General features: G+C 46.2%; 1 protein-coding gene across 1 annotated transcript in view; it reads left to right on the top strand.

Annotated features, from left to right (window-relative positions):
- LOC125946843 (uncharacterized) overlaps window positions 1–20,868 on the top strand; it is a 42,634-nt gene extending 21,766 nt beyond the window's left edge. Inside the window, exons 3-4 of the mRNA XM_049670949.1 lie at window positions 15,806–16,029; window positions 20,694–20,868. Coding sequence (XP_049526906.1) covers window positions 15,806–16,029; window positions 20,694–20,868 — 399 coding nt within the window. The remainder of the gene's footprint in view (window positions 1–15,805; window positions 16,030–20,693) is intronic.
- The last annotated feature ends 3,846 nt before the right edge of the window (window positions 20,869–24,714 follow it).

Genomic DNA, 24,714 nt, shown 5'->3' with positions numbered 1-24,714 from the left:
GCGATTACCGAGGCGAAGTTAGAACGCAGGTGAGAGCTTGCGTTCTAACTTCCGAGAGCGAGGGTGACGTGTGTCACGGCGATGCCCTCACGCAACACCTGGCGCGGCAGCAGGTGTTTCCTTTACCACGCTCTGTGCCGTCGAGGCGCGCACGTGACGTGGCGTCGCAGTCATTGGGAATTTAGGTACCGTTTCGCTGCTCCAGACGACAGACGCCGGCTTTTTCGCTCAATAGACCACTTGATGCTTTCGCATAAAGAATGAAGAAAAAAAGCCGCTGGTACTGACTGTTGATAACTGAAGAAGTACAGTTCTTTTGTCTGGGAGATGTAAGACTATAATAAGAAGAGAGATAAGACAAGAAGAAGAGAGAAAAACATATAAAGAAAGCTGACTTTCACGGTGACCCTTCATAACGCATGTCGACGCACGTAGTAGTTCATTAAGTGTGCCTAAGGGTAGTGTCCTGGCCCCAATTTTATTTCTTATTTTTATGAATGATCTACCCGCATCTAATAAGACTAACATTACGCTTTTTGCTGACGACTGCATAGTATACAAAGAAATTAACTGTCCCAATGACCACCTAAACCTCGAAAACGACCTAAAATCATTATCGCAATGGTGCATGGAATGGCAAATGACATTTAATATAGATACATCAGGTTTGCTTAGAATTAGCAGGAAAAACATTATATCAGACTTTTTTTACACACTCGGCAACACCCAACAAACCCCAGTTAAAGAACACAAGTATCTCGGACTAATCATATCAGTTGACCTAAGGTACACGTAAATCATGTAACGTCATCTGCATTACGATGGCTATTCTTCCTGAAAAGGCGCCTCCATTGAGCACCGCACCCAACAAAGCTTCTTGCCTATAACACATTTGTTAGACCAGTACTTGAGTACGCTAACGTCATCTGGTTCCCATCTACAAATAACTTAATAAACTAGAGAGCATGAACAAAAAAGCGTTAAGGTTTATTTTAACAAATACCGCATATCTGATTCCCCCACCAAACTAATAGAAAAAGCCGGAATAGTAACCCTTGTTACGATTCCCTTAAAGCTGCGATGCCCGGACCACGTGTAGTCAATTCCGGCGGCCATGCTCGGACCCCGTGCAAACGCATGGTAATCGGCGTGCTTAACGATCTCGCTCGTCAACATGCATAACGTGTCAGTCGCGAGGGTCACAGACGAAACCTGTCGCTCCGCCCTGTAACCCTTCCTCCCCCGCTGAGGACGTTCACTCCGCTATGGTCACCACCATCTCTACTTCGCCTGGTTTGCCCTGTCCTGCAGTGGAGGAGAAGAGAAGGGGAAGTGCCCTGATGGTAGAAGGTATAAGAAAGGCCGCCAGCAGCCACGTGGAGAACACTTTTGATTGGCCCTAGTGTATAGGTGCTTACACGCAAATTTGAATGAGGTCCTGAACTTGGAATTCCTCCATCGCGATCTCGTTCCTCGTGTTATTTCCGCACTAAATTTACCCTCAATTTAAACTAAAATCCACTGTTTAACGGAGGTAAATTAAGTCATAGTCTACCAAAAGCAAAACACTCTCCTAACATCTGCCTGTGCTAGCGAGGTCTGGCGACATGAAAAGCAAACATCGGGCACTAACCCAGCCAAAGTGGTTGACGCCGGTCGGTCTGGTAGCTGTCATCGAGCGGTGTAGCAGGCGTCTTCGGGCCTTGTATCTGGCAACTTGCCATCCGCTGTTTAGATACTGGCTCGCCAATCCCACAGCTGTCATCCACTATGGCGACTCGGGGTCGGGGACGAGAGACGGAGTCTTAGAGCAGACGAAGAGGAGACGAAAACTTTATACAATATGTACAAATATATACAGATATAGCAGGTAATAACTGGTAATAGCTGCCATTAGCTGATGATAGCTGGTAAAAGCAGTAAGAGCGCACCAGACCCACGGGGCGGCCGGTGGCGGCTCTCTGGCTTAACAATGGGCCGGTTCTTCCTTAAGGGCCTGTACACGCTCGAGCCGCACATCGCCGCAAGCCGCACCGCCCTCGCGCGGTCCGCTTAAAATGGCCGCTCTGACGTCACGAGAGGCGGTCAGTGAACTTTTTTCCACCATGCAGCATGTATGCGGCGACCGCACAAACATGGCGCTGGTTCGAAGCGAAGCGTGAGGCCTAGGCGCCTAGGCTGCTGTGACAGTTTGTTTTTCGTGGTTTTTTTTTTTTTGGGGATCATTGCAAGAGTTATCGAGCACTCGCAGAGATAGTCGTCGAACGCAGCAATCCGCTGTACCCTGCCCGACCTCTTCAGTGCGTGCGATCGTCAACAGACGGAAATGTGTTGTGTTTACGCGAAGTTCGGAAGCAATGAAACCGGCGATTTCGTGTGTGTTGGGCCGTATTTCGCTTGTGCAGTACCAGCAGTACAAACGCGAAGGCCATCACATGCACGCGCATTCTAAGCATGACACATGCATTCAGTGTACCCTGCCTGACCTCTTCAGTGCGTGCGATCGTCAACGGCAACAGACGGAAATGTGTTGTGTTTACGCGAAGTTCGGAAGCAATGAAACCGGCGATTTCGTGTGTGTTGGGCCGTATTTCGCTTGTGCAGTACCAGCAGTACAAACGCGAAGGCCATCACATGCACGCGCATTCTAAGCATGACACATGCATTCAGTACGCTCCAGAACGAAAATAGTGCGGTCGCCCATCTCAGCGTATGGTGTGCCTAGGTGTTGTGTGTGCGCGCTTCATCGCTGCGAAGTTCATACGTGCATGTGCATTGTGCAGTGCTGGTTTGTGTTTAAGAAGTGACCATATAACCTGTAGCGATTAGCTTTATTGTCGCGTCATCGCAGCCATTCGTAATGTGCTGTTTGTGCTTTGGTTCATGTGAGCTGTTTTGGGGGCTGCGATGCGCCTTGGTGACCGCGAACACGTACAGAGCGTTTGAGTGCTGGGGTTCTTACTGTACGAGGTGAAGGGTACTGTTATGTATACGTGCAATGTGTCGCAGTGGTGCTAGGCGTATAAGTATTCGTTTTATGCGATATGCATATGCTCTGAAGTGAACCGTGCATACAGAACGGTTTGTACAGAACATTAGACCCAAAATTCAAGGATGCCAAAACCAAAATTCAAGGAGGCGGAAACAAACCGTACTTGTACACATACATTGAAAAATAATGAAACCTCCTTCTCCTTGGCCGAACTTTCTTGTAGCTAAGCAGCTGCTGAGTTGGGCACACACTACAAGCTCTTTAGGGTGCTTTTTATGCATGTGCTCTGAATTAAACAGTGCAGAAGCACTGCTGGTCGTTTGTGCTCTTTGCATCTCAGTATGGGTTTTGTATCAAACCAGCTTTCCTTGCTTTGTACACGTGTTGTTTGTTTCCAGTGTTGTCACTGCACATTTTACTCTTCACGAAGAGGGGAGGCTAGGGAACAGCTTAAAAGTTATATCACTGCTCCACATATTGCAATTATTAATTTTGTGCTAGGTGTCATGTGCTGTAATGTAAACAATGCAAATGTGCCGCATGCTATTTTTTGCGGATGTGACGACACTGCAACGCAGCTTCTCTGCCACTGCCCAACCTTTCATGCTGAACGATGTGCTTTGCCAGTTATACTCCATCTCAGTAGTTCCTTGCAGCACTGGGGCAGCGGCAGGGCTCTTAGCCAATAGGAAGGCTGAATTCCCCTAAGATGTGTTCATCCATGCTGCGTCAGCTGCTCAGCGTCTGCTTGCCATCCTTTTGATACATCAGCCACTGTTGGAGCAGTGACGCAACAAATGTTCCTACGTTGTAACTAAAGGCTGCATACGCATTCCATGAATGCTACTGTTGGGCTTCGCTTCATCGACACGCTATCTGAGCAGTTCAATACAGCCTCCTGAGCCAGTTTTAGTAAAAGTGAACACCCTGATAAATGTTCACATGCAACGCGCCATCTGCTCAGCGTGTATTTCACGTTTGCTCACCGCTGTCATCACATACCGTACTAGAGCAGAGTAGGAATTAATTATGCAGTGAACAATGACGCCTTCGTAGCGTTCTGCATCGTCAATGCATCACCATTGCTACTGCTGTGGTGTCACCTGCTAAATAGAAACCGAACCACTTTTACTGCCTGTGTAGTCCTAGCAGTGTCAAAACAAACAGCTGATCTCAATAAGAACAACAAGAAATACCTAATACTTTGTCCTCAGCATGAGATGAGACTACACAGTGATGGATTTTACCATTTATTTATTGCTGTCAGGGCGTACAGCTAGTAAAAGGGCAAATTGAGATTGAAGCGGGTGGTCTGGGCTGCATAGGTGGTGCCATGTTGCTGCGTAATCATGGTTAGGGTGGCTACTGATGTTACCAGTGCTAACCGCCACAGTAATTCATCGTACAAGACGGGCATGCGAGAAGGGCCTAACATCTGTAAATCTTTTGTGAACGTCACCATGTAGCCTGCACCAAAGGACAACAAAGCTAGGCAACATGAGAGACGTAAGGCGTGGAATTGACGAGGGAACAATGTTTAGCTTCATGCACCTTCGCAACGATCCATCTCCTTACATTAATTATCTGCCATCATGTCAACAAACTCATTGAAGTTTGACTTGTAAATGTAACATGGATGTATTATGCTGTTGTCGTGATCTAAATAAAAAAAATGAAGAAAGGTGCATTAGGGGTTTTGCAAAAAAAAAAAAAGAGAGAAGGAGGTGAACCCTCATTTCCTATATGGGAGTAGGCAAGAGAGAAAGGTCCTTTGCGTTGCTTGTTGGGCAAAGAAATAATGCCTCTGTGCACGAAGAGCAGGTCACGTTCTTGTACTACAGATTCTTCGTTTCTATTTCGGCTGCTACTAGGCCGTTTTAAAGAATTCTTGTGGTAGAATATTCCTTGGAAGACACTTTACAACTTTTATAGTATAACTAAAATTTTCCACTGGGCCCTGGCGAATGGTCCTCTTAAATTTCTGAGGGGCCCATCAAGGGGTTGTACAAATTAGATGAGTTGTTTCTATGTAAACCTCACATTGACAAGCTTTGCAAAAATCTCGGCAAGGCTTGTTATATTCTGCTCAAGAGCCGAAATTGTTTTGATACAGAAACCCTTCGAGAAATTTATTTCAGCTTGTTCCACAGCCATCTGTGGTACTGTGTTGCATCTCTGGGCCATTCATACATTGAGCCATTTATAAAACTTCAAAAGAGGGCTGTCCATTTTATGACTTCCTCACAATACAATGCTAACACGACACCGCTCTTTCAACACGTACACATTTTACCATTTACTTCATTACTAAATTTTTAAACTCTTGTAATGGTTAATAGTAGCATCGTTGCTGACTACCCACTCTCTGCTACCAACTTTACCGAATCAGGACGCTGTACACGCAGTGCACTAAAACAAAATTTTCTGGTTCCAAAGGCTTGTAATGTGTGTGGTAAACGGAGAATTTGAAGTGTTGGAGTAGTCGAGAGGAACGTTCAGCCCACGTAAGCTAGAAATGCAGCTAATTTTCAGAGATAATTAAAACTGCATTTTCGTGATCTTTCGTATGTTTATTAATACATTCACCGCTTCCTTTCTCTTTTTTCTGGTGCATTTTCCTTTACTTGTAGATGTTCAATGATACCATTTGCATTTTAAAGATTCTTTGTATTGTATTCTCTACTTCTTCTAATGTAAAGTGCATATTGTTGCTGAGTTTAAGTACATGTGTCTGTGCTAAATTAATTGCTTTGCTTCCTCTACATTTTTTATGGATTGCAACTGGCCTTGAGCTAGGGATCCCAATGTATTTGTTCACATTATGTTTTACTCTGTACTGTACGTAAGAAATAAAGTTTAATTCAAGGAAACATTTTTCTCACAGGGCCCCCTAGCCTGGAGCTGCAGCCCCCTTAGCCCATAGGTTAATCTGGCCCCAGTAGTAACTAGTATCACGAATGCAAGTTTTGGCTTGCCATCCCTTTTATCAGGTTAACATTGATTTGCACAGCAGAAATGCTAACATTCATTGCATGCAGAAAACAGCCTTAGATCAAAGGATGCAAGTTGCTTGTGTCCTGAAGAATCTAAACCTTGTTTGGGGTTTTCTGGAATGAAAGCAGTTTAGGTACCTTAGTCTGAAACTCTATTTTGCTTGACTGCAGCATTTATCATGGATGCGAAGTGGGTGTTGTGACAGAAAGCCAGTGTGCACATACAAGAAAAAGTACTGCAATGCCGCTCAAAATTTTTCTAGGTGTTTTGTGCAAAACCACAATTAATGTACGGGAATAACATGACAGTGGTAATAACTTAAAGCAACGGTTCATTACAGATGGGGTACACATGTATGGTCACATAAACATAATGGTGCAAGCTTGACATATAAGTGATAGTCCTTTTTAAGATACAAGTGGCATGGTGACATACCAGGAATCAATGCTTGTTATTCCTTTATTCCCAAAATTATCAGTTGTACAATACTTGTGCCCCGATACAATGACGTATCTCTGAATCACAGATGTCACATCCTATCTGCCCTGTGAAATACTTTGCCACATGAAATGGAAATCTCATTGACATAATCAGTTATAGATTTTGCATTAGTTTTATGCTGTTTCTTGCAGTCTTGTCTTTCATGAGTACTTGCATAGTATGGAAAAGGGTACCTTGACATTCTAAATGTTATCTATATATGACCACACAACTATTATTTTTTCCTAATCAGAGGAGGCTCTCGTGTCATTATATTAATTGAACTTCTTTAACAATGAATATGCGACAAGTACTTGCATGTGAACAAGTGTATGCAGCCTCCCAAAAGCAAGCACGTTTACGAAAGTATCTTTCAGTCATATTGGCAAGAAAACTTTCCCATAGGCTTTTTTTCACGCGAAAGGTGACCACACATTTCTTGATCTAGCAGACTGATCTTTTATGCTACAAGTCTGTGCTGCTTTCCTTGCAACGAGTAGTTTTACATATGTCTACAACACGTAGGTCCTTCATCGGCTATTCTTTTTTTTTCTACAACTTTGATGTTTTCTTAGGAACAATATATTGCACGTTTTTGAAAGCTAGCCATTCAGAGGCCATTCTTTCTTGAAAAGCTTCTTTGCAGCCAGGCTCTAAAGTTGTTGATAGACTGTTTATGTCGATTTTTTTACGTAACAATTAGTAGTCTTGCATTTAAAACTTACCCTTTGTGCCCAATATTTAGCTCTCTTTTTGCACTAGTTAAGGTGTGGTACCTAATTTTTTTATATGAAAATAAATATTGTTACTACAGGTACGTGTGTCGTCGTATGACTATTGAATATTTGATAAATAATATTTTATTCAATTCGTATTTGAAAATGTTTACATTCGCCCACCTTTACTTCTTGTACAATGCACAAAGAGGCACGCAAGCCATAGTGGTGCTTAATGAAGTCTCTTTTTGCTGCATGTAATAGTCGCAAAAAGCAGCTTCTCACAGGGAACTTGATTGTGTTGTCTTGTGTATTGTTCTTCTGCCATATGTATTCTGAATTGATAATTATATCACAGACAGATATATAACCTCTCAATGGAACAGACATTTATTTGATACACATGAACTCGCACCCTGTTCAGCTGGCTTTCAGTTACGCTGATTGTGGCCAGCCTCTATAGAGTATGTCTGCAATGTGGTATGAGGGTATGTGTGCAGTGCTACTGTTAAGCCAACTATTGTTCTCACAGCAATGTATTGAGTAAGGTTATTGCATAATTATTATTAAAAAAAGACGGCATTAGCCCAGGTTTTAAGGGTGAGAAAATGCTTGGTGCACTTCACCAAGCATACAGACAGCATGTAATGTGACTACATACCATGTGCTAGTTTGCATTTACAAAGTGTTTACAAAATGGGGAAGGTGGCAGTGAGACTCCTTGGGGAAGCAACACTTCAGTTGTACTGATGGTACGGCGTGACCATATAATTTCCTTATTGCTTGGTTAAAAATATGGTGGGTTACAACCTATGAAATGCCACACCAGCAAGGCTGAACATCCATCCTTACTTTTCAGTGGCTTAAATACGCCAATGTGTTGTTGAGCCTGTGTTGTTGAGATTCCGAAATATCGCCTCGTGTGCCACGTTGTCAGATGCCCCCTTCAGGTCTAGCGCAAGAATGGCCCGTGGTGTGTGGCAGGGATGACAATCTCCTTCTTCAATTGCATTAGCACGTCCTGGGTCTCAAGATGTCGTATAAAGCCAAACATGGGGTCTGGCATTTGCTGGGTTTCGTCCAGGTATTGTTGGAGGCATTTGAGTACTATCCTTTTCATGATAATGCTTATGCATGATGTGAGGGATATCAGCCACAGGTTGTCAATGTGCGGGGACTTGCCCGGTTTGGGGATAAAGCGTACTTCAGCTGTTTTTCATTCTTGTGATAGCTTGCGTGATGTCCAAAAGTCATTGAAGGGGTCTAGAAGCGTCTCTAGGGCCTGATCTTCGAGGTTAGCCTCGAAGATTCTGGTCAGGCCCGGGGGCACTGCTTCGCCGGCTTTTTTCATCAATGGAACAACAACATAACACAGAATGAACAAACACGAGTGCTGTGTGACACGGTCATATTCCATCATGTAATCAATTGTACGCTCACTTTTAACTTGGCAGCTACTAAAAAAAACGTAAGTAAATCAACAAGCCGTAGTTGAATATTCACTCGCGTGCTCGGTGATGAAGAGAAGTGACTTGTCGATCTACACAGCTGTATTCCGCGATAATAGAACCATCTGTATAAGAGTATGTTAATATACAGGGCGTTCATTTTAAAGTGTTACGGAATTTTTAAAAATCGCCTGTGGCAGGTAGCATAATTCTTATCGTTGAGCTGGGTTATTCGATGAGGTGGACATTAGTAGCACAAAAAATCGAAACACATATTCAAGTAACAAAAATTGACTAATGAACTTCTTAGTTAATTACTTTACGACACATATTGCAATTTCCGAATTATAGCCGGTGAGCTTGCAAGACGCATCCACTTGAAATGAATTTCCAGGATGACGCCAGCTTTGACATATTATTTTCCAAAGTGTGGGACGAAATACGTGGGCGTTTCAGTTACTTTAGTGCTTCAATGTATAAAACAGCATTTTGGTAAAAAAGTAAGTAGAACAACAGTGCATTTTTAGGGCGAGTTTGATGGCACATATCTCCAAACTGGCGTCATTCTGGAAATTCATCCCAAGTGGATACGCCTGCCAAGCTCACCGGCTCCAATTCGTAAATCACAATATGTGCTGTACAATAATTAACTAAGAAGTTGATTAGTCATTTTTTAATTAGTTCAATATGGGATTTCTCGTGTTACTAATGTCCGCCTTATCGAATAACCCAGCTCAACGATAAGAATTATGCTACCTGCCACAGAGGATTTCTAAAAAAATTTTAAAACTTATAAATGAACACCCTGTATACATGGGTTGCACGGACGTCACGTCCGGGAACGAGAGGACCGGAAACCGCCATGTTTGAGAACAGTCGTAGTGGGGAAGTTCGCATCGGCGAGATCTGTTCTGCGGACGCGTTTCTGACTTCAACATGACGATTTGCGCTATTTTCGGCTGCAGAACAAGAAGTGAAGCTTGTTCTTCTAAAGACAAGGCACAGCCAAGCCTTAGAATGTTTAGTTTGCCAGCAATTATCACGAATCAGTACGCACGAACACGGCTGTTGTCCGAAAAGCGCCGGAACGCTTGGCTGGCGCGCATTCACAAATCAATGGATAGTGCTCGTAATTGTTTCTGTCCACTGAAAACCTGAACTCCTGCCTTTGCGATTCTCCTATGCTTTCCTTAGTGGCTCGCAATCTGCACAAAACCAGAGTTTCTGCTTCGGCGCTCGCTTTAGTCCAATGCAGGTGTAGTGGAACCATTTGTATCGGCAGAGTTCTCCATCACATGCCACCATTCTCCCTGTCTCTGGGCCTTGACAGTAACAGTAGACAGATTTTTGGGAGCTAGTGCCAGCCTCCGGTGCATCTTTTCGGGTGAAATACCCTTCAAACATCTCCGGTAGGACAACATGTGTGAAATACTGCGTTGCAGATCCCACAATTCCATGAAAGAATGCATTGTCTTCCATTATCCTTTCAATATGCATTGAAAGAGGTGTCCAAATAACAAAGTCACAATACTTTGCACTACACATTGCCAGTTGTGTCTGCACCTGATAAAAGTAGCCATGAGTTCTCTTCAGGCGAAGTCCGTCTGTACTAGTCTCCAGGCAGAAACCTTTGCTTCCTAACGCAGCTTCTGTCCCAGACTTCTATCCCAGAGTAGGGGCATTTGACCTCAACAATGCCTTCACCCCAGCACAAACAGCTGACAAAAGCATCTGGGGATGCAGCAAGGTGGGGATACTTTGTACTTAAACAAACACCAACTCTTCTCAGTGTCATATTGGTGTGGTGTTGCGCTGCTTGTTTCTGGTAGGCAGAGATGGCAGTGCCTTCATGCTTACGTCCCCATTCTGTCGCTGCAGAAGAAAACTTGTTGTTCTCTGGGTAACATATTCTTTTCAATAAACTAATTGCCGGCTGGCTCAGACTTGTGCTGCTCACACACTTCATAACAGAAGCAGTTACCCGGCCTGCTCTATATGCAAACCACTTGGCACATTTGGACTGCTCTCTTGTTGCGGCTTCCACATGCTGCACCATCTCTTCTGTTATCACCATTTCTTTTAAAAACACTTCAGCCCGGCGCACCAGGGCAGACAAATCCTCGGAGGTGGCCTCTTCACACGTAAGGTTACGGAGGATCATGGGTTCTTTCTCTTGTGGTGGCTCATAAAGTGCGCTATATTCTTCATGTAGCATGAACAACGCTGGCATGGTTCCTGCTTTTGCTATCGCTGCAAAACACTGCTCAATCTCTGCCTTCGTTGGAGCTGGGATTGGTTGTGGAGATGGGGCTTCTTCAGCATAACTGCTGTTTGTATTGCTGTCCATTTTCTTCTTCTTCATTTTTGCTGATGAGAAGTCAATCTCCCTTAGCCTCTTGAATTCGGCATTTCGGATATGGGGTGGTAGCCATTGATTTTTCTTTTCTGTGCAAGTCACAGAGTCCCTCAGCCTCACAGCAGTTTCAATGGCGAAAAGTGTCGCGGCAACGTGCGAACACGCTTCACCCACACCTGCCATGCAAGTGCAATGAGCTGTAGCAACAGTGCCATCTGTTCTGGCCAAAATCCACACTTTCAGCGGTGACTCTCGTATAGGCGCTGGGAGTAGTTGACCTGAAAGGTTGATTGAAATCTCAGTAAGTACTGTTTTGCAAATGACAGCTTAGATTTGCTGAATACAACAGAGCTGGCTGTGTGGTTTCATGCTGCCTTATCAACACACTAACTTAAAATGTTACAGGAGCTAGATGATTTTGATTTGACTTGTGCATTACTAGTTTCAGGCAAGCTCAGAAGTAGCCTCCAGAAATGAGCGTTCAGCTCTAGCTTTCAATTAAGGTTGCCGATATTTCGCTGGTCATATCCTCACAATTTATGCTTTTTTTTCTGACCACTGGATCATTTCTATCGTTGCCGCGTGCGGCCATCGTAAGCAACAAAACCATCGCGCACAAAAGGAAAACAAACGAGCACAACTGCAGCCCGACGTTGGAAAAATGCACATTTACTTCGGCCGTAACATGAAAAAGCGTCAACTAACCTCGCTTAGAACAATGACACGCTGTGATGCAAGCTGCTTTGCTGCGAGCATCCTCTGGTGAAGTAGTTGTGGCCGTCGAGTGATTTGTAGGCCTTCATCTGCTGCAGAGTGACGTGGCTTGTTGAAAGCACCAAATAATTTACGATGTCGCCGTGTGTCACGGTAGGCAGCAGATCGATGTTTGGTGCAGCGTCCTCACCGATGCGCAGATCGTAGGGGTCGATGCCATCGCACATTTTAATTTTCGCTCGGTAACGCACCCGGGTCGGTCCCACGAGCTCTTCAAAGTACGAAGGGCAAAGCGCGTGCACGTTTTCTTTCGCCATGTCGACAAGAAGCTCCCGCGCGGCGGTAAGCAGCACGCGCAGCACGCGGCAGCCCGACTGTAGCCCGACGTCGTGTTCTTAAATATGGCGCTCGTTCGCTCTGTAAGCCGGAACTGACGTCACGTGCAACCCATGTATAACGATGCGGCGCTTCAGCGTGCTACGCTGTTGCTGCGACAAATCCCTTGTTCATTGGCTTAAAAACGCACGCGCGATCTTGCAAGCTTTCGCTAGCACATCTACAAAAAATGCGCCGTCACGCCGCACACAACCGAGTACATAGCGATGTATGTTGTTACAACAGTATGCGGTAGCAATGATTAAAAAAAAGAAAGGAAGGAAAACGAAAAAAAAAAGGCGCAGGTAAGATCACTGCATAGTGTTCGAGAGGTGGCTCAGCGCGCCAACGCAACACATGCAGTCAACAGAGTATGACAGTGCAAGAGTTTTGCGTTTTCGCCGTGACGCGGAAGCTTGAACCCACGCCGACAAAAATATGCCAGTGTCGTCTGCTGTTGACGATAGTTGCCGACTTAGAACATCTTTGCCCCGCCTCTCGGTTGCCGGCTCTTAACATACGTCGCGTCCCCAAATCGGCGTGCGGATGCCGGCACATGCGAACCGCTCGAGCACATTAATCAGAAAATTACCTAATAAGAAAACAAACGTAATAACAAAATCCTGGCTCGGGCCAAAATTTTGCTGGTCGCCAGCACACAAACGCTGCGACCGCGCTGTTGCATGCTGCCAGTCGCTGGTTATCTGTTTTGCCAGCCAGAGGGCGCATGCGTACGGCACCGCTCGCGCCGGTCCCAGCGTGAATCGAATTTTGTGCCCGGTTGCTTCAACCGTCCGCCGCCACTGAACCGCCAGCATGCGGTGCGGCTTGCGGCGATGAGCGGCTCGAGCGTGTACAGGCCTTAAATTCCCTTGGCGGCGACTCCTCGTCGACAGGACCGAGACGGGCGGTTGCTGACGTCACCCGCGTCGTATTCTTCTTTCCACGGGGGGAAGACCTGGTGCCGCTTGAAATATGACGCACGTCTAATTGCTTCGTCGCGGCAAAGATGGGTGCTTCTTAAAGTCGCCCCGCGCGTCGAATGCTTGATTTTGTCGCGCAGAGGTGGGAGCTCCCGTCGCCTCGATGATAGGCACGTAGGCACGGCACAACAACGTTTCGTGCATGTTTTCTTTGGAGCACACCGCTCACCCGTAACCATGTATTAAACTTCTGTTACTTGTTTTACATCTCCTCGTCTTCCCTGCCAGACCCTCTCCGATGGTCAACCTGGTTCGAGCTCCAAGCAGACGCTGTTTAAGGTTCCCCAAACCCCGGCCTGTAACACCCTCCGTAACCGCGCCAAACTCGCACGCCAGAAAATGATGTTTTAACTTTTTCACAATGCGCTTTGTTTTAATAGCACCAAATACCTACCTAACCCAGTAACTATATCGTTAAGTCATAAACACCCCCATTTTCTTCAGGAATACCAGTTCAAAACAAACTGCTTCAAGTTTTCCTTTTTTTCCGCAGGCGATAAGGGAATGGAATAGTCTGCCTACTTAATAACTACTTGTCATAACCAAGAAAAATTTCTATCACGACTCGAAAACTACCTACGTTTCCCCAAATATAAACAATTTGTAGGGTTCTAACCTTACCGTTTGCTTTGTATAAAGACGTTGATTAAATCCTGTACGACCTACTCATTCACTAGGTGCGTTTTCATCTTGGCGCGCACTTTGTAACTCCCGTATTATTTCTTCATTAATTATACATGTTATACCCTATGTGCTTGTTAAATGATTGTACGCGCAACTACACCCTTTTGTAATTACTCCCAATTCTAATTTGTGACATGTTCAACCTTTTTACACCTATGCAATATGCTTACTATATATATGCCCTTCCAGCTAAAATCCCCGTTGGGATTGGCAGTATGCCTGAAATAAAAAAAATGAAAAAGAAATAACTCCGCAGCTATCAATGATTACACTTGCAATCATGCCCATTTCAGACATTTTTACTAAACCCAGATGTGTATCTTTCTAACATACTTCCATTTTCGTTTGTCTTCATCAGACTGAATAAAGATAAATACCTCCAAAAGAAACAATCTAAAATGAGCTTTTTTTTAGCTGGAACTTGTGAAGAGCGTGATGTGGCGCGTGCACGTGTGGAAGACCGTCAAACTTCAGTTTTTGCGGTGTCATACAGATGTCTGTACTTGACTGACGTGCACAGCAGTTTCAGAATATGCAAATAGAAAGGAAGCCATTCTAACTAAAGCAGTTTTGGTTTGTAGAATTTATTCGATACATTCTTGTAAGCAGCTGAATCCCGTGACTTCAAATGGAAGCACATGTATACTGAAAGGGTTTAGAGGAGGCTTTAGGTCATGACCAACGCTAATTTCCCTATTCGAATGCATGCGAAACGCATAAATGCTTTTACGTTACAAGCACTCAGGCTGTCAATATCCACAGCTCTGCACCACAGACAGATGTCACAGTTCCGCAAACTGCACCTTTGAGAGCATCTCATGCGGTAAACCTTGATTCACGAGTTTACAACTTACTTCGTAATGCCACAATGTTTTGTGGAATTATTATATTTAGGAGTGATGTATACTAAATCAATTTTGACCACTAGCTTGGGCCACTAGCTTGATGCTGCTTTTCTTTAGGTTATACGATTTTCAACAATTTTTCTGAAAGTATTGGTGACCCAATTAAAAAATGCATTTCCTGCAGTCTGTAGATTTTGCAACTTTCTACTTGAACTGCAACAAACCACATGAAATTCCGCTGCAAATGTCTTCTGACAGAAACGACTTCTCAGATCTTATGTGTTTAGGTAGAGGCTCCAGCGGTAAAACTGTCTCTTAACGGCGAAAGCCGGACAGTGGTACGCTCACGGCTCTGTCGAGGAGCAGGCACACGGCGTAAATCACCATTAGGTTTCGATATACGCACCATAGGAAATAAACCAATATAAGGTGATGAATGAATTAGAGAAGAGGCTTCGTCCTGTTCTTCTTTTAATGGGAGTGAGTCGACTACGACAGTGACCAAAAGAAAGAGGGCACACGCTAACAAGACCTACAGCCGTAATTACATGAATCTCATTTCCGACGATCTTTCGCGCGTACATATTAAATCTCGCCATAAGGGCTCTACTCACAATCACGGCACTTCCACTTGAATTGGTAAGCACATGGAATAAATTTCGTCGCAGAATGACTTAAAGTTGAATAAGTTGGTAAGCATTCATGGTACTGTGAAGCAGGCTTGAAAACATGGACACCACTACAAAGAAAAGGTCAACAGATCCTCGTTGTTCTACTTGTGTCCATGTTTGCACGCCCACTTTTAGTAGCGTGAAAGTTCGTCCCATATTAAAGCGTGGTGATCATGCCGCGTAAAAGTGAAGCACCAACTACTGGAATCTACCTCACTGAAAATGCATTTGAAGTACGTTCCAGGCTAGTGCCGCTGAACGCTTCTCGACAAAGTCGGAAGTGTGGGTGAGAGAGCGAAGCGGTAGTGAGTATAGTATCACTGGCGCCAAATTGCTGTATAGTGAGAGTTGATCGAAAGCTAGGGAACGTCATCTAATAGCGACGTTCGACGGTTACGTCCTCGCAGTTATGGAGAAACGTCGCCCGTTTTATGTAAGTTACCGACTCTCATAAACGGTTTGTGCGTTGTGGTAATACAAGAGCCAGTGATTTGCGTTTATGGGCAATAGAGGAGCTTCGCAAAGCAGACTGATGGGTGTTGTGCAGTCCATCTGGGCGTGGTTTCGGCACCCGAGCACCCGGCGGCACCAAGTGGAACTCGCGCTGGCCATGATGCTGTCGGTCACCATGATGCCCGTGCTCTACATGGCTTGGGCGTACGCCTTCTTTCATGTGGCTCCGCAAGTGAACTGGGCCGTCGCCTTGGTTCTCACCCCTTACCTCATCTTCCAGACCTCCACCTGGTTGGGATTCGCAGCCTACAGCTTCTGGTAGGCGGTTTAACGCTTTCGGCGCCTCACAGGCTGCGCTAACTATAAATGTCCCCTAAGGGACTCTATCTTTTCTATCCAGTCATGTATCCACAGGAAGGTCTCCTTCATAGAGCCGTTACTAGTACTGCAGTGAAATTGCCGAGAAAAGACGGTGTCCGTCAAGAGTGTGTTTTCGTTAACATGCCCCAAGTGTTAAAGCATGTGTGCTCTACGAGAACACAACTACGCGATATTGTTCACGCTTCTGTTGTCCAACTTATACCCCTGACACACGGACGAACTAAAGTCCTTTGTAGTTCCGTTACCCTGAAGGCCCCTACCGAAAGGAGTTTCGCCACTGATACACAGTACGGCGCGGTCTCCTTTATATGTTTTACAAAGCGAAGCAGCAAAACACATGGCACTGCTTCTTTCAACTGAAACTGACAAAGCGTTAAATATAGTGCATCTCGTCAATGCAAACTGAAAATATAAAAGGGTGAACTAATTTTATTCTTGTCGTTGCACTAGACAGCCTTGAAATTAGCGTCGCTAATGGTCCGCTCTGCTCACATATCAGTTGTTCAGGCTTTGCGGCGTATTTCGTATTACGTATGTAAGCGCCTCCATCAGACGTCAACGGCATGCAATTAGCTTGGCTGCAAAGACTCACTGAGCTCGGCTGAGCAGCAAGGACAGCGTTCTAACCAGTTGTCTCAGCCTTGCGGTACCGGAATGAGTACTGCGCGAACGTGCACTAGCGTTTCCGTTGTGCAGCGGTATGCGGGCTTTAGGATAAGCTGGTCTAAACGATCTATGAACGTCGAGTATAAAAAAAATAAAACATTACCGTGACGTTTCACCTCGCAAACGTGGGTTACGCGCAAGCGTGTGGACACCGCGAACATGCACCGCGAGCACCACGGCGTCGAAGCACAAACGGAGAGGGCACGAACGCGGTCACGGACGCCAAAATGATCTCGACGGTGCGACGCCCTGCGTGCCACAGGGAAGGCGCATATTCCTACACATGCAAAGAAGAGACGCCGCAAACATGCACAGCGAGCACCGCGGCGTCGAAGCACGAACGGCAAGGGCCTGAACACGGCGATTCTCTTCTGCACCTCCATGTGCCTTCTTTCTCAGGCGCTAGCTTCCCTCGGGGTAAGAAACATAATTTCGCCGATTTGACAGACGGGGCGGGGCATCTACGCTTGCGGGTAAAAATTAAAACAGAAAAAAAAAACATTCGCAGGCGTTTGCCTATCTGAGCAACTCGTACATTAAGGTCAGCAAAGTTTTATATGGAAGTTCTCACACCCTTCTAATGTAAAACAGGCGTGCTCGGGGGGGCGGGGGGGGGGGGGGGGGGGGGCAAAAGTCTCGACGCCATCCTCGCTGGTACCGGGGAAGCGCTGGCGGAGCCGGCGATGATGGGCCGAGGCGCCCTCGATCAGCAGCAGGCGGGTTCTCCTGCAGGTCCGTGAACGCCAACGCCGACGAGACACCACTCAGACTCTGACGTGACGCTGATCGCACGGGACGCCAACGCGAACGTCGAGGTGCTCTAGTATGCTGCCCTCCCCCCCCTTCCCCAAATTAATCTTAGCCAAAACGAAATGCAAAAACGCCCCTGTGTTTGCGTTGTAGTGCACGGTAAAGAACCGCAGGTGGTCACAATTAATCCGGAGCCCTCCACTACGGCATGCCTCATAATCAGAACTGGTTTTGGCACGTAAAACCCCAGAAAGAAGAACAAGAATCTTAGCCAAAAGACACAGACACGTTATACACAAAATGTTTGTCGATTAGGGCCCATCCTGGCTGACAATAAAATTGGAGCCGGTGGAATGCGACGTGAGAAACAAAAATTATGAATTTCTGGCTAACATACACACACAATGAAGTTGTCTATTCCAGTGAGGCATACGCAAAGTTACTTTTATAGCATATAACTCTTGATAATTACATTTGAAAGCAAATTCGGTGCCCCGATGCAGGCTGTGGTGCTGTCTCTTGTTTTATGAATACGGAGCGAGCAACCGCTCGCCCCTCTCGCATGAAAACGTTTGTGGAAGGGAATAGCGTCGCTGTTCAAGCCGGGTACGAAGGGACCCAAAGAGTGACGAAGCGGCCAATGGTCAACATGATGCGACGGAGGTGTTATATAGAGGGTGTTCTTTACAGCGAAGCTGTTTATTCGGACCCTGTGCCGTCGTTGTCGAATTTCGCTAAAAAGGGCCCACGTGACCTATCAGGAGAGGAGAGGAAAAGAAGAGTTTAACAGGGCGAAAGGGGTTGGAGTGACCGCTTTCCCCCTGTGAGAATGCTGTGAGAGGGTGCAGATGAAAAGGAGAACGGGGAGGGAGGGTTGACGTAAGTCGCGCAGTTCAATACTCGCGTTAGAGGTAGAGCACTGCACGGGCTCGGGCTTATCCGAAAGCCCGGGCCCGGCCCGGCCCATGGGCCAGGCCGGGTAGGGCAGTTTTTTCACGGGCTGGGGCTGTGGCCGGGCTCGGGCACGGCATGTGCTTTTTGATCCGGGCCCGGGCCGGGCTCGGGTATTTTGACGCGGGCCCGGGCCGGGCTCGGACTTTCTGGTGGTGTGAATGTAACGAGCAGCGAGTTATCCTCGCGCGTCTCGACTCTGAAAAAAATCACAGCATATCCACGGGGTGAATGATGATGAGTGGGCGAAGCTCCGGAGAGAATCATCGGATCTCCCGCTTAAGGGGACGCTAGCACAAACGCGTTAGAAACGTGCAGTACTCTCTAGTAAGGGGGAGCGGCCACAGTGTCTTACGCAGCCATTTACACATGCCGGAACGTGCACCGCGTTTGCCGACGCCATCACATGACTGCTGAGAGAGTATACCCCCCGTATTCATAAACGCTCCTCGACTTGAACTTGACTTGCCACCGCCTTGGGCAGCGCGTTCGAAACGCGTTGAAGGTAAGGCGGAGAGGCCACAGCGTCTTACACCAGCTTCTTACACGGGCCGTAACGCGCTAGCACAAACGCGTTAGAAACGCGCTAGAAACGCGGCCTTTCGTTAATGATGGGTATTTATTGATTGTTGGTATCGTGGTGCGTGTGTCTATGTGCGCTTCGTGGCGTAGAGGTTAGCGCCGCGGTTCGGATGCGACGGGTCCCTGGTTCGATTCCGCGCTACGGACACAACTTTCGGAATTTTTTTTTTCATAAAACGTTGGAAGCGTTCTCCGGAAGCCGGAAGCTGGCTTCCGGAACCGGAAGCGGAACCGGAAGTGGAACCGGAAGCGGAAGTCGGCTTCCGGTTATACTATACGTATACATATATATGTATATATGGGTATACATACATATACGGACACACAACGCCATCTATTGAGCAATTCATAAAACTAGACGTGGCTACCTACTACGACGGGGACGAACGGGTGCCGCTATAAGGAGCTTCGCCCCTAAAACCTGTTTCCCCGGCGCAGCTGGAAGCTAGCTGTGCTAGTCCTGTGTACTTCCCTTTTCTGCTTCCGTCGTATTTTGTACTGTTTGAACAGAATGTAAAAGTCCAGAAAGACCAACGTCGCCTCAAACCAAAGGATGTCATTGTATTCCTTACCTAAATCAGTGTCATTAATGCTTTCAGCGTGGTGCAAGCGCGTTCGCGACTTGCTGATTCTTCAAAGGTGAATTGGTAAAACGATGACTGGTAAGATAAGATGATTCGTCACGCGGCTGAAATATGGCACTGCGTTCATACATGATTGCACGCATGTTCTCAACCGGCAGCCTAGCAGCAGCGCATTACGCTGCACCATGGAGGAACGAGAAGCTTTCTTTCTCCATTTACTCCATCCATGCGCTGCGCTCACGACCTGTCATGGCTTCGCTTCGGCTATAGATTGTAGTGTACTAGAATACGGTTGAGTGGGACGAGCGGCTGGAGCGGTGCATGCATGGTTTGCACTGAGGCGGCAGACGTGGAAAAATACTGTGGCAGCGCTGCGATAGAAGTGGATTGGGCCGAATCAAGGTCACGTGGTTGGAAACTGCTGGCGATACTGCTCGTCAGGCTCATTCGACTACTTCGCGCGCTTGTATTTGCGTTCAGACCACTCAAATAGTGTTCGTAATTGCATATGACATGCATGTATTTATGTCTTAAGAATAAATTCCTTTCATTCTCTTCTTTATTTCATTTTTAATATTTCATTTTTTTAATGCCGCTTGGTGACCTTATTCGGTCTCGGGCCGGGCTCGGGCCTAAGGTAAAGGGGGGTGGGCCGGGCCGGGCCGGGCGGGTAACGTAGATTATTTCCGGGCCCGGGCCGGGCCCGGGTCTCGCCATAGAACTTTTGGTCGAGCTCGGGCGGGCAGCCCAACCTAAAAGCGGGCCCGGGCCGGGACCAGGCTGAAGAAATCGGCCCGTGCAGTGCTCTATAGCTTAGAGGGGGAGAGCGTGAGGCGTGCCAACCAATGGCGGTGTAGGAAAAACAGTAGGTCAACGGACGAGTGGGGTGTGAGAGGAGTTCGCGTTATAACGTTGGTTGTATATACGGAGCTTTGGATTAGTGGTTCCGCACATTCTATCCCAGCTAAAACTATGGGAAGACCACGAGTAGTGCGTACTCCTGAGGAAGAAGCTGCCTACCGCGAGCGTCAGCGAGAGTGGCCTCATGAACGGGCTCGATCGTCGTAGGGCCGACCCCAAACTGCGCGCCAGAGATGCCGAGTTTAAACGGCACTGGCGGGAGGTCGATCCAGAAGTGGGCGCCCGAGACGCGGAAATATGTGGGCAGCCCCGGGAGGCTGACCCGGAGCTGCGCGCCCGAGAAGCCGAAGCTCAACGGCCACGCCGAGAGGCCTGCCTGTGAATTTAGACTCGCATGGTGTAACACTCTGTGTAACTAACACAGCTTCGCTGTTGGACCATCTTCACGGAGTGAAAGGGGTGGTGATTTTTTTTTTTAGACGATACAGATTATTTAGAAAAAGGTTATGAACGCAGCGAACGTGGAGTTATTGCAGAAGAGTTCGTAGGCGAGGCGGCCATACTTTGCCGCGAATAACGTGAGCTTCTAAAGACTAATTAACAAAAAAATGCATTACCATTTTTTATTAGTGCTTTGTTGACAGTTGTCTAAATGGCAAATTTGGTGGCAGCGACACTTTCGTGCACACTACCATTTAAAATATCTTGAAAATTGCCCCTAAATCGAGATATTCATCATCAAATTCCAAAGCTCAGTCGAGGCAACATGGAGAATGAGCGCGTCGCGCTGCGCGTCTGACGGCAACGCCCCGTAAAAAAGTGTGGGGCGAAGTTTTAACGATAGCATGCCGCGGCAAATTCTCACCCGACATACAGCCGTACATGCTTGCTACGCAAAGCGTGCCGTATCAGTAGCTGCCGCGATTGGTCGAGGCGTTCGGTTTCCAAATTCCGCGTGCTTGTTGTCATGGGACGTTACAGTCTGATATGATAGCGGGGACGTCTTTTCTGAACTCCCGCGGCGCTCGGTTTAGATATTGCCTGAATTTATTGTTGAAAATCGAGGATAAATGTCTCAAATTTGGTGCCACTTAGAAGATAAAAAAATGAGGTTGCATTAATATGTGACTAGGTTCAATTCGCCATTTAAACAACTGCCCCTTAGGCAGTAATAAAAAAAGTTAATTTATATTTTGTATAATAGTCTTCTGAAGCTCACATTATTAGCGGCAAAATATGTCCGCCTCGGCTAGGAACTCGTCTGTTTGCTTCGCTTATACACATTTTATAAAAAAATCGGTATTGTCTAGAAAAGAAAGCGCCCTGTATATTGTAGGAAACGCTATGACGGTTTGAGAGCATCACTGCAGTAAAAGTTATTTGTCCGACAAATTGCATTACTGCAAAGTATAAAATCATTCTTAGAAGCACTAAATATATTACTTAGGTATTATTGTGTTTCGTCAAGTTTTGCGTTAAAGAGCTACGCACTAGGTTACTCCCGTAGGCTCATTAAGGAGCTCGGATATTTATATTTTGGCTAGGGTATACCTTACCAAACACAAGACACACCTTAGTCGAGTGTCGCCCCGCGTGAATGCCTTTCCAGTATATGTCCCCTTGTCCAAAGGCCCTTGGAGTGTCCGTGTGTCAAGTGTATTAGAATGCCAAAGCGATGAACCACATTCACAAATACAAGAAGCTGATACGAGAAAAATTTTCACACCTCGTTGGCGCACTCGCACCACACAGCTCCCTATTTCGATCCTGTTTGCACTCTGCTCGGCTCTGTCTCTGCTCGCTGCAGGTTTCACCTGCTCGATGTAGAAAATTGCTATACGTGGTACATCCAACTCATCTGCATGGTTCTCCAACAGCACGGTGGTACGAGAATCAATTTACATCCTCAGTTGGAGCACCGTCTTATACCAGACGAAAAATCGCACCGTGGTCAGTTCCACAGATGGGGTTTAGTACTCCTACGCCCCACTACGCGACCAGCCTCGTGCCAACCGGAGGCCACATATATACGGGCCTCCCGCGAACAGACGAGGCGCTGCCCGACCTCAAATGGCACCCGAGATTTGCGGCTCCAACGTGGCCCTGTGCTAATTCCTCCCTGCGGTTTTATAAAGGACGACATGGCTGGGATCATTGACCAGACCCGCTGCAGGCGGAACGCGTAGGACGCCTCACTAATCAGCCTTGATCAATGCGCACTGCGTGACGCCATCTCAGATACGCGCTTTGGCGATGAACTCCTGCTCTTCTTCTCGGTCCTCTTTCCTTTTCCCTCTGGCCTGCCTCCCGGCTGCGAGAAAGTATTGGAATGCATGACTCCCTCGCAGGCATCGCTCCCCAGTTTGTCTTGCACGGGAATCGACGCCGTTGTCTTATTCGTGGTTCCAGGGGAAGCGCCACGAGGCAGCGCCTGTCGGTTCAAGCCCACCTGATTGGATTTCGATTGAAATTTCTTCATCCATAACAGATAAAAACAAACTGTTCTTGGCACATCTTTTTTTTTTCGTTTCCTTACAAGCATATGGATCCATCATTTATGCGTCGGGCTGTGACGCAAAAGCCTGCGTTTACTTTTTTTTCTGTTTACTTTTCCTGATCATATATTATGCTATAGAGGGAGAAGCACATATACACCCACCTAGGTTTCTCTGTTGCAGCCAGCACAGCTTCTCGTTCTCCCTCTTGGAATAACAAAAACGTTTTTTTCTTCTTTTTTTCTTTTTTTTTCTTTTTTGTATTCTTTGTTTACTATCTGCACTCGGCTACCCATATGTATTTCGACTTGCATCCCCTCTTTCATCCCTACTACCCCTCAATTCGGCGGGGTTTTTACCAATTTTGATGATAAGAAACGCAATTATCTAGTTGATCTGCCTGCACGAAACAATGTTTTGCTTTATTGAATGGCTCCAAGCTCTGCTTATTTGTGTTGAGAAAATTGAAAAACGTCCAATACTTCAGTGTGCATTTTGCTGAACATTTTCCATTAAGGAAGAGGCCGTCAATGTTTTTTTTTTTTTTTTGCATTTCCTACCATGTTACAGTAAAATTGGTTTAGAGTGAGGCTCTTTTATTTTTTACGGTGGTTCAAGTGCCGCCGTTGGATATGAATAATAAACTTCCCATCTAATCTGCCGTGTTCATCTAGTTTCGAGATTTTGCGCACATAGCTAAACAGAAGGACGTGTCATTATAGACACTAGGCAAACTTGGAATGAGGTTTATTCGATGAATAGATGTTATTTTACGCCTTGCAGTGACGTACATACATATTGAGCCCTTATACGGAGCAAGGCTCTCCGTGGTAAAGATTATATAGGGGCGACGAGCTTTGAAATTTCACTCAATGTTGGTGTGGCGTTATTTCCTTCCCGACAGTGACACGGGACAGTGAAGCGAACAACCAGAAAACAGCAGCCGAGAGGATATATGGGAATAATAGATCTGTTGGTTCACATAATTCAGGAAGAAAACCAACACTAAAGGTTTAATATGGTTGTGGCTAACACTTATATGCGAACGACAGCAGCGATTGGGCGAATAGAGTCACCGCGCACGACTAATATTTCATAGAAACATGTGTCTCCGAGTATTCCATTGCATTTGGTGATGTTCGCATTGGGTTCAGAATGTTTCACAGTAAGGATACCTTAGTATAACCATATTCCTTTAGCCTGCCGTAGACAATGTTATTAGTAATATTCACAATAAGTTTATTACACTTGCACTATTTGTAGATTTTAAAAAGCGTTTGATTCTATCAAACATGAATTATTGCGTAAATTTCTGTTTTAGGGAATAAGAAGTATTGTGTTCGCCTTTCGCATGATCTTGCAAGCTTTCAGACCACAGACAAGCAAGCTGGTAACATCCGCGTAGAGAACAGTTGTAGTTGCCTCGCTTTGCATATTTAATCAATTATCTCTCTCTCTCTCTCTCTCGCTTTGCATATCGATGATGTGGCTCACGTAGGTGTCGAGTAAAAGGGGGTTCAAAATGATACCCTGTGGGATACCTGACGGAATCGTCCTGTCGGAAGAGATACTACTTCCGATGACAACGAGCTGTTTGCGATCAAGCAGATTCGAACACATCAGTCATTGTGCCACTTCACCTACACCAAAGTGGTCAGGCAAGGAGACACAATATCTTCTATACTATTCACGGCATGCTTAGAAGAAGTATTCAAGCTATTAGCCTGGGAAGG

This window comes from Dermacentor silvarum, chromosome 1, assembly GCF_013339745.2.
Source record: "Dermacentor silvarum isolate Dsil-2018 chromosome 1, BIME_Dsil_1.4, whole genome shotgun sequence".
In the NCBI taxonomy this organism is placed as follows: domain Eukaryota; kingdom Metazoa; phylum Arthropoda; class Arachnida; order Ixodida; family Ixodidae; genus Dermacentor; species Dermacentor silvarum.
This window is presented reverse-complemented; position numbering and strand designations above follow the sequence as displayed.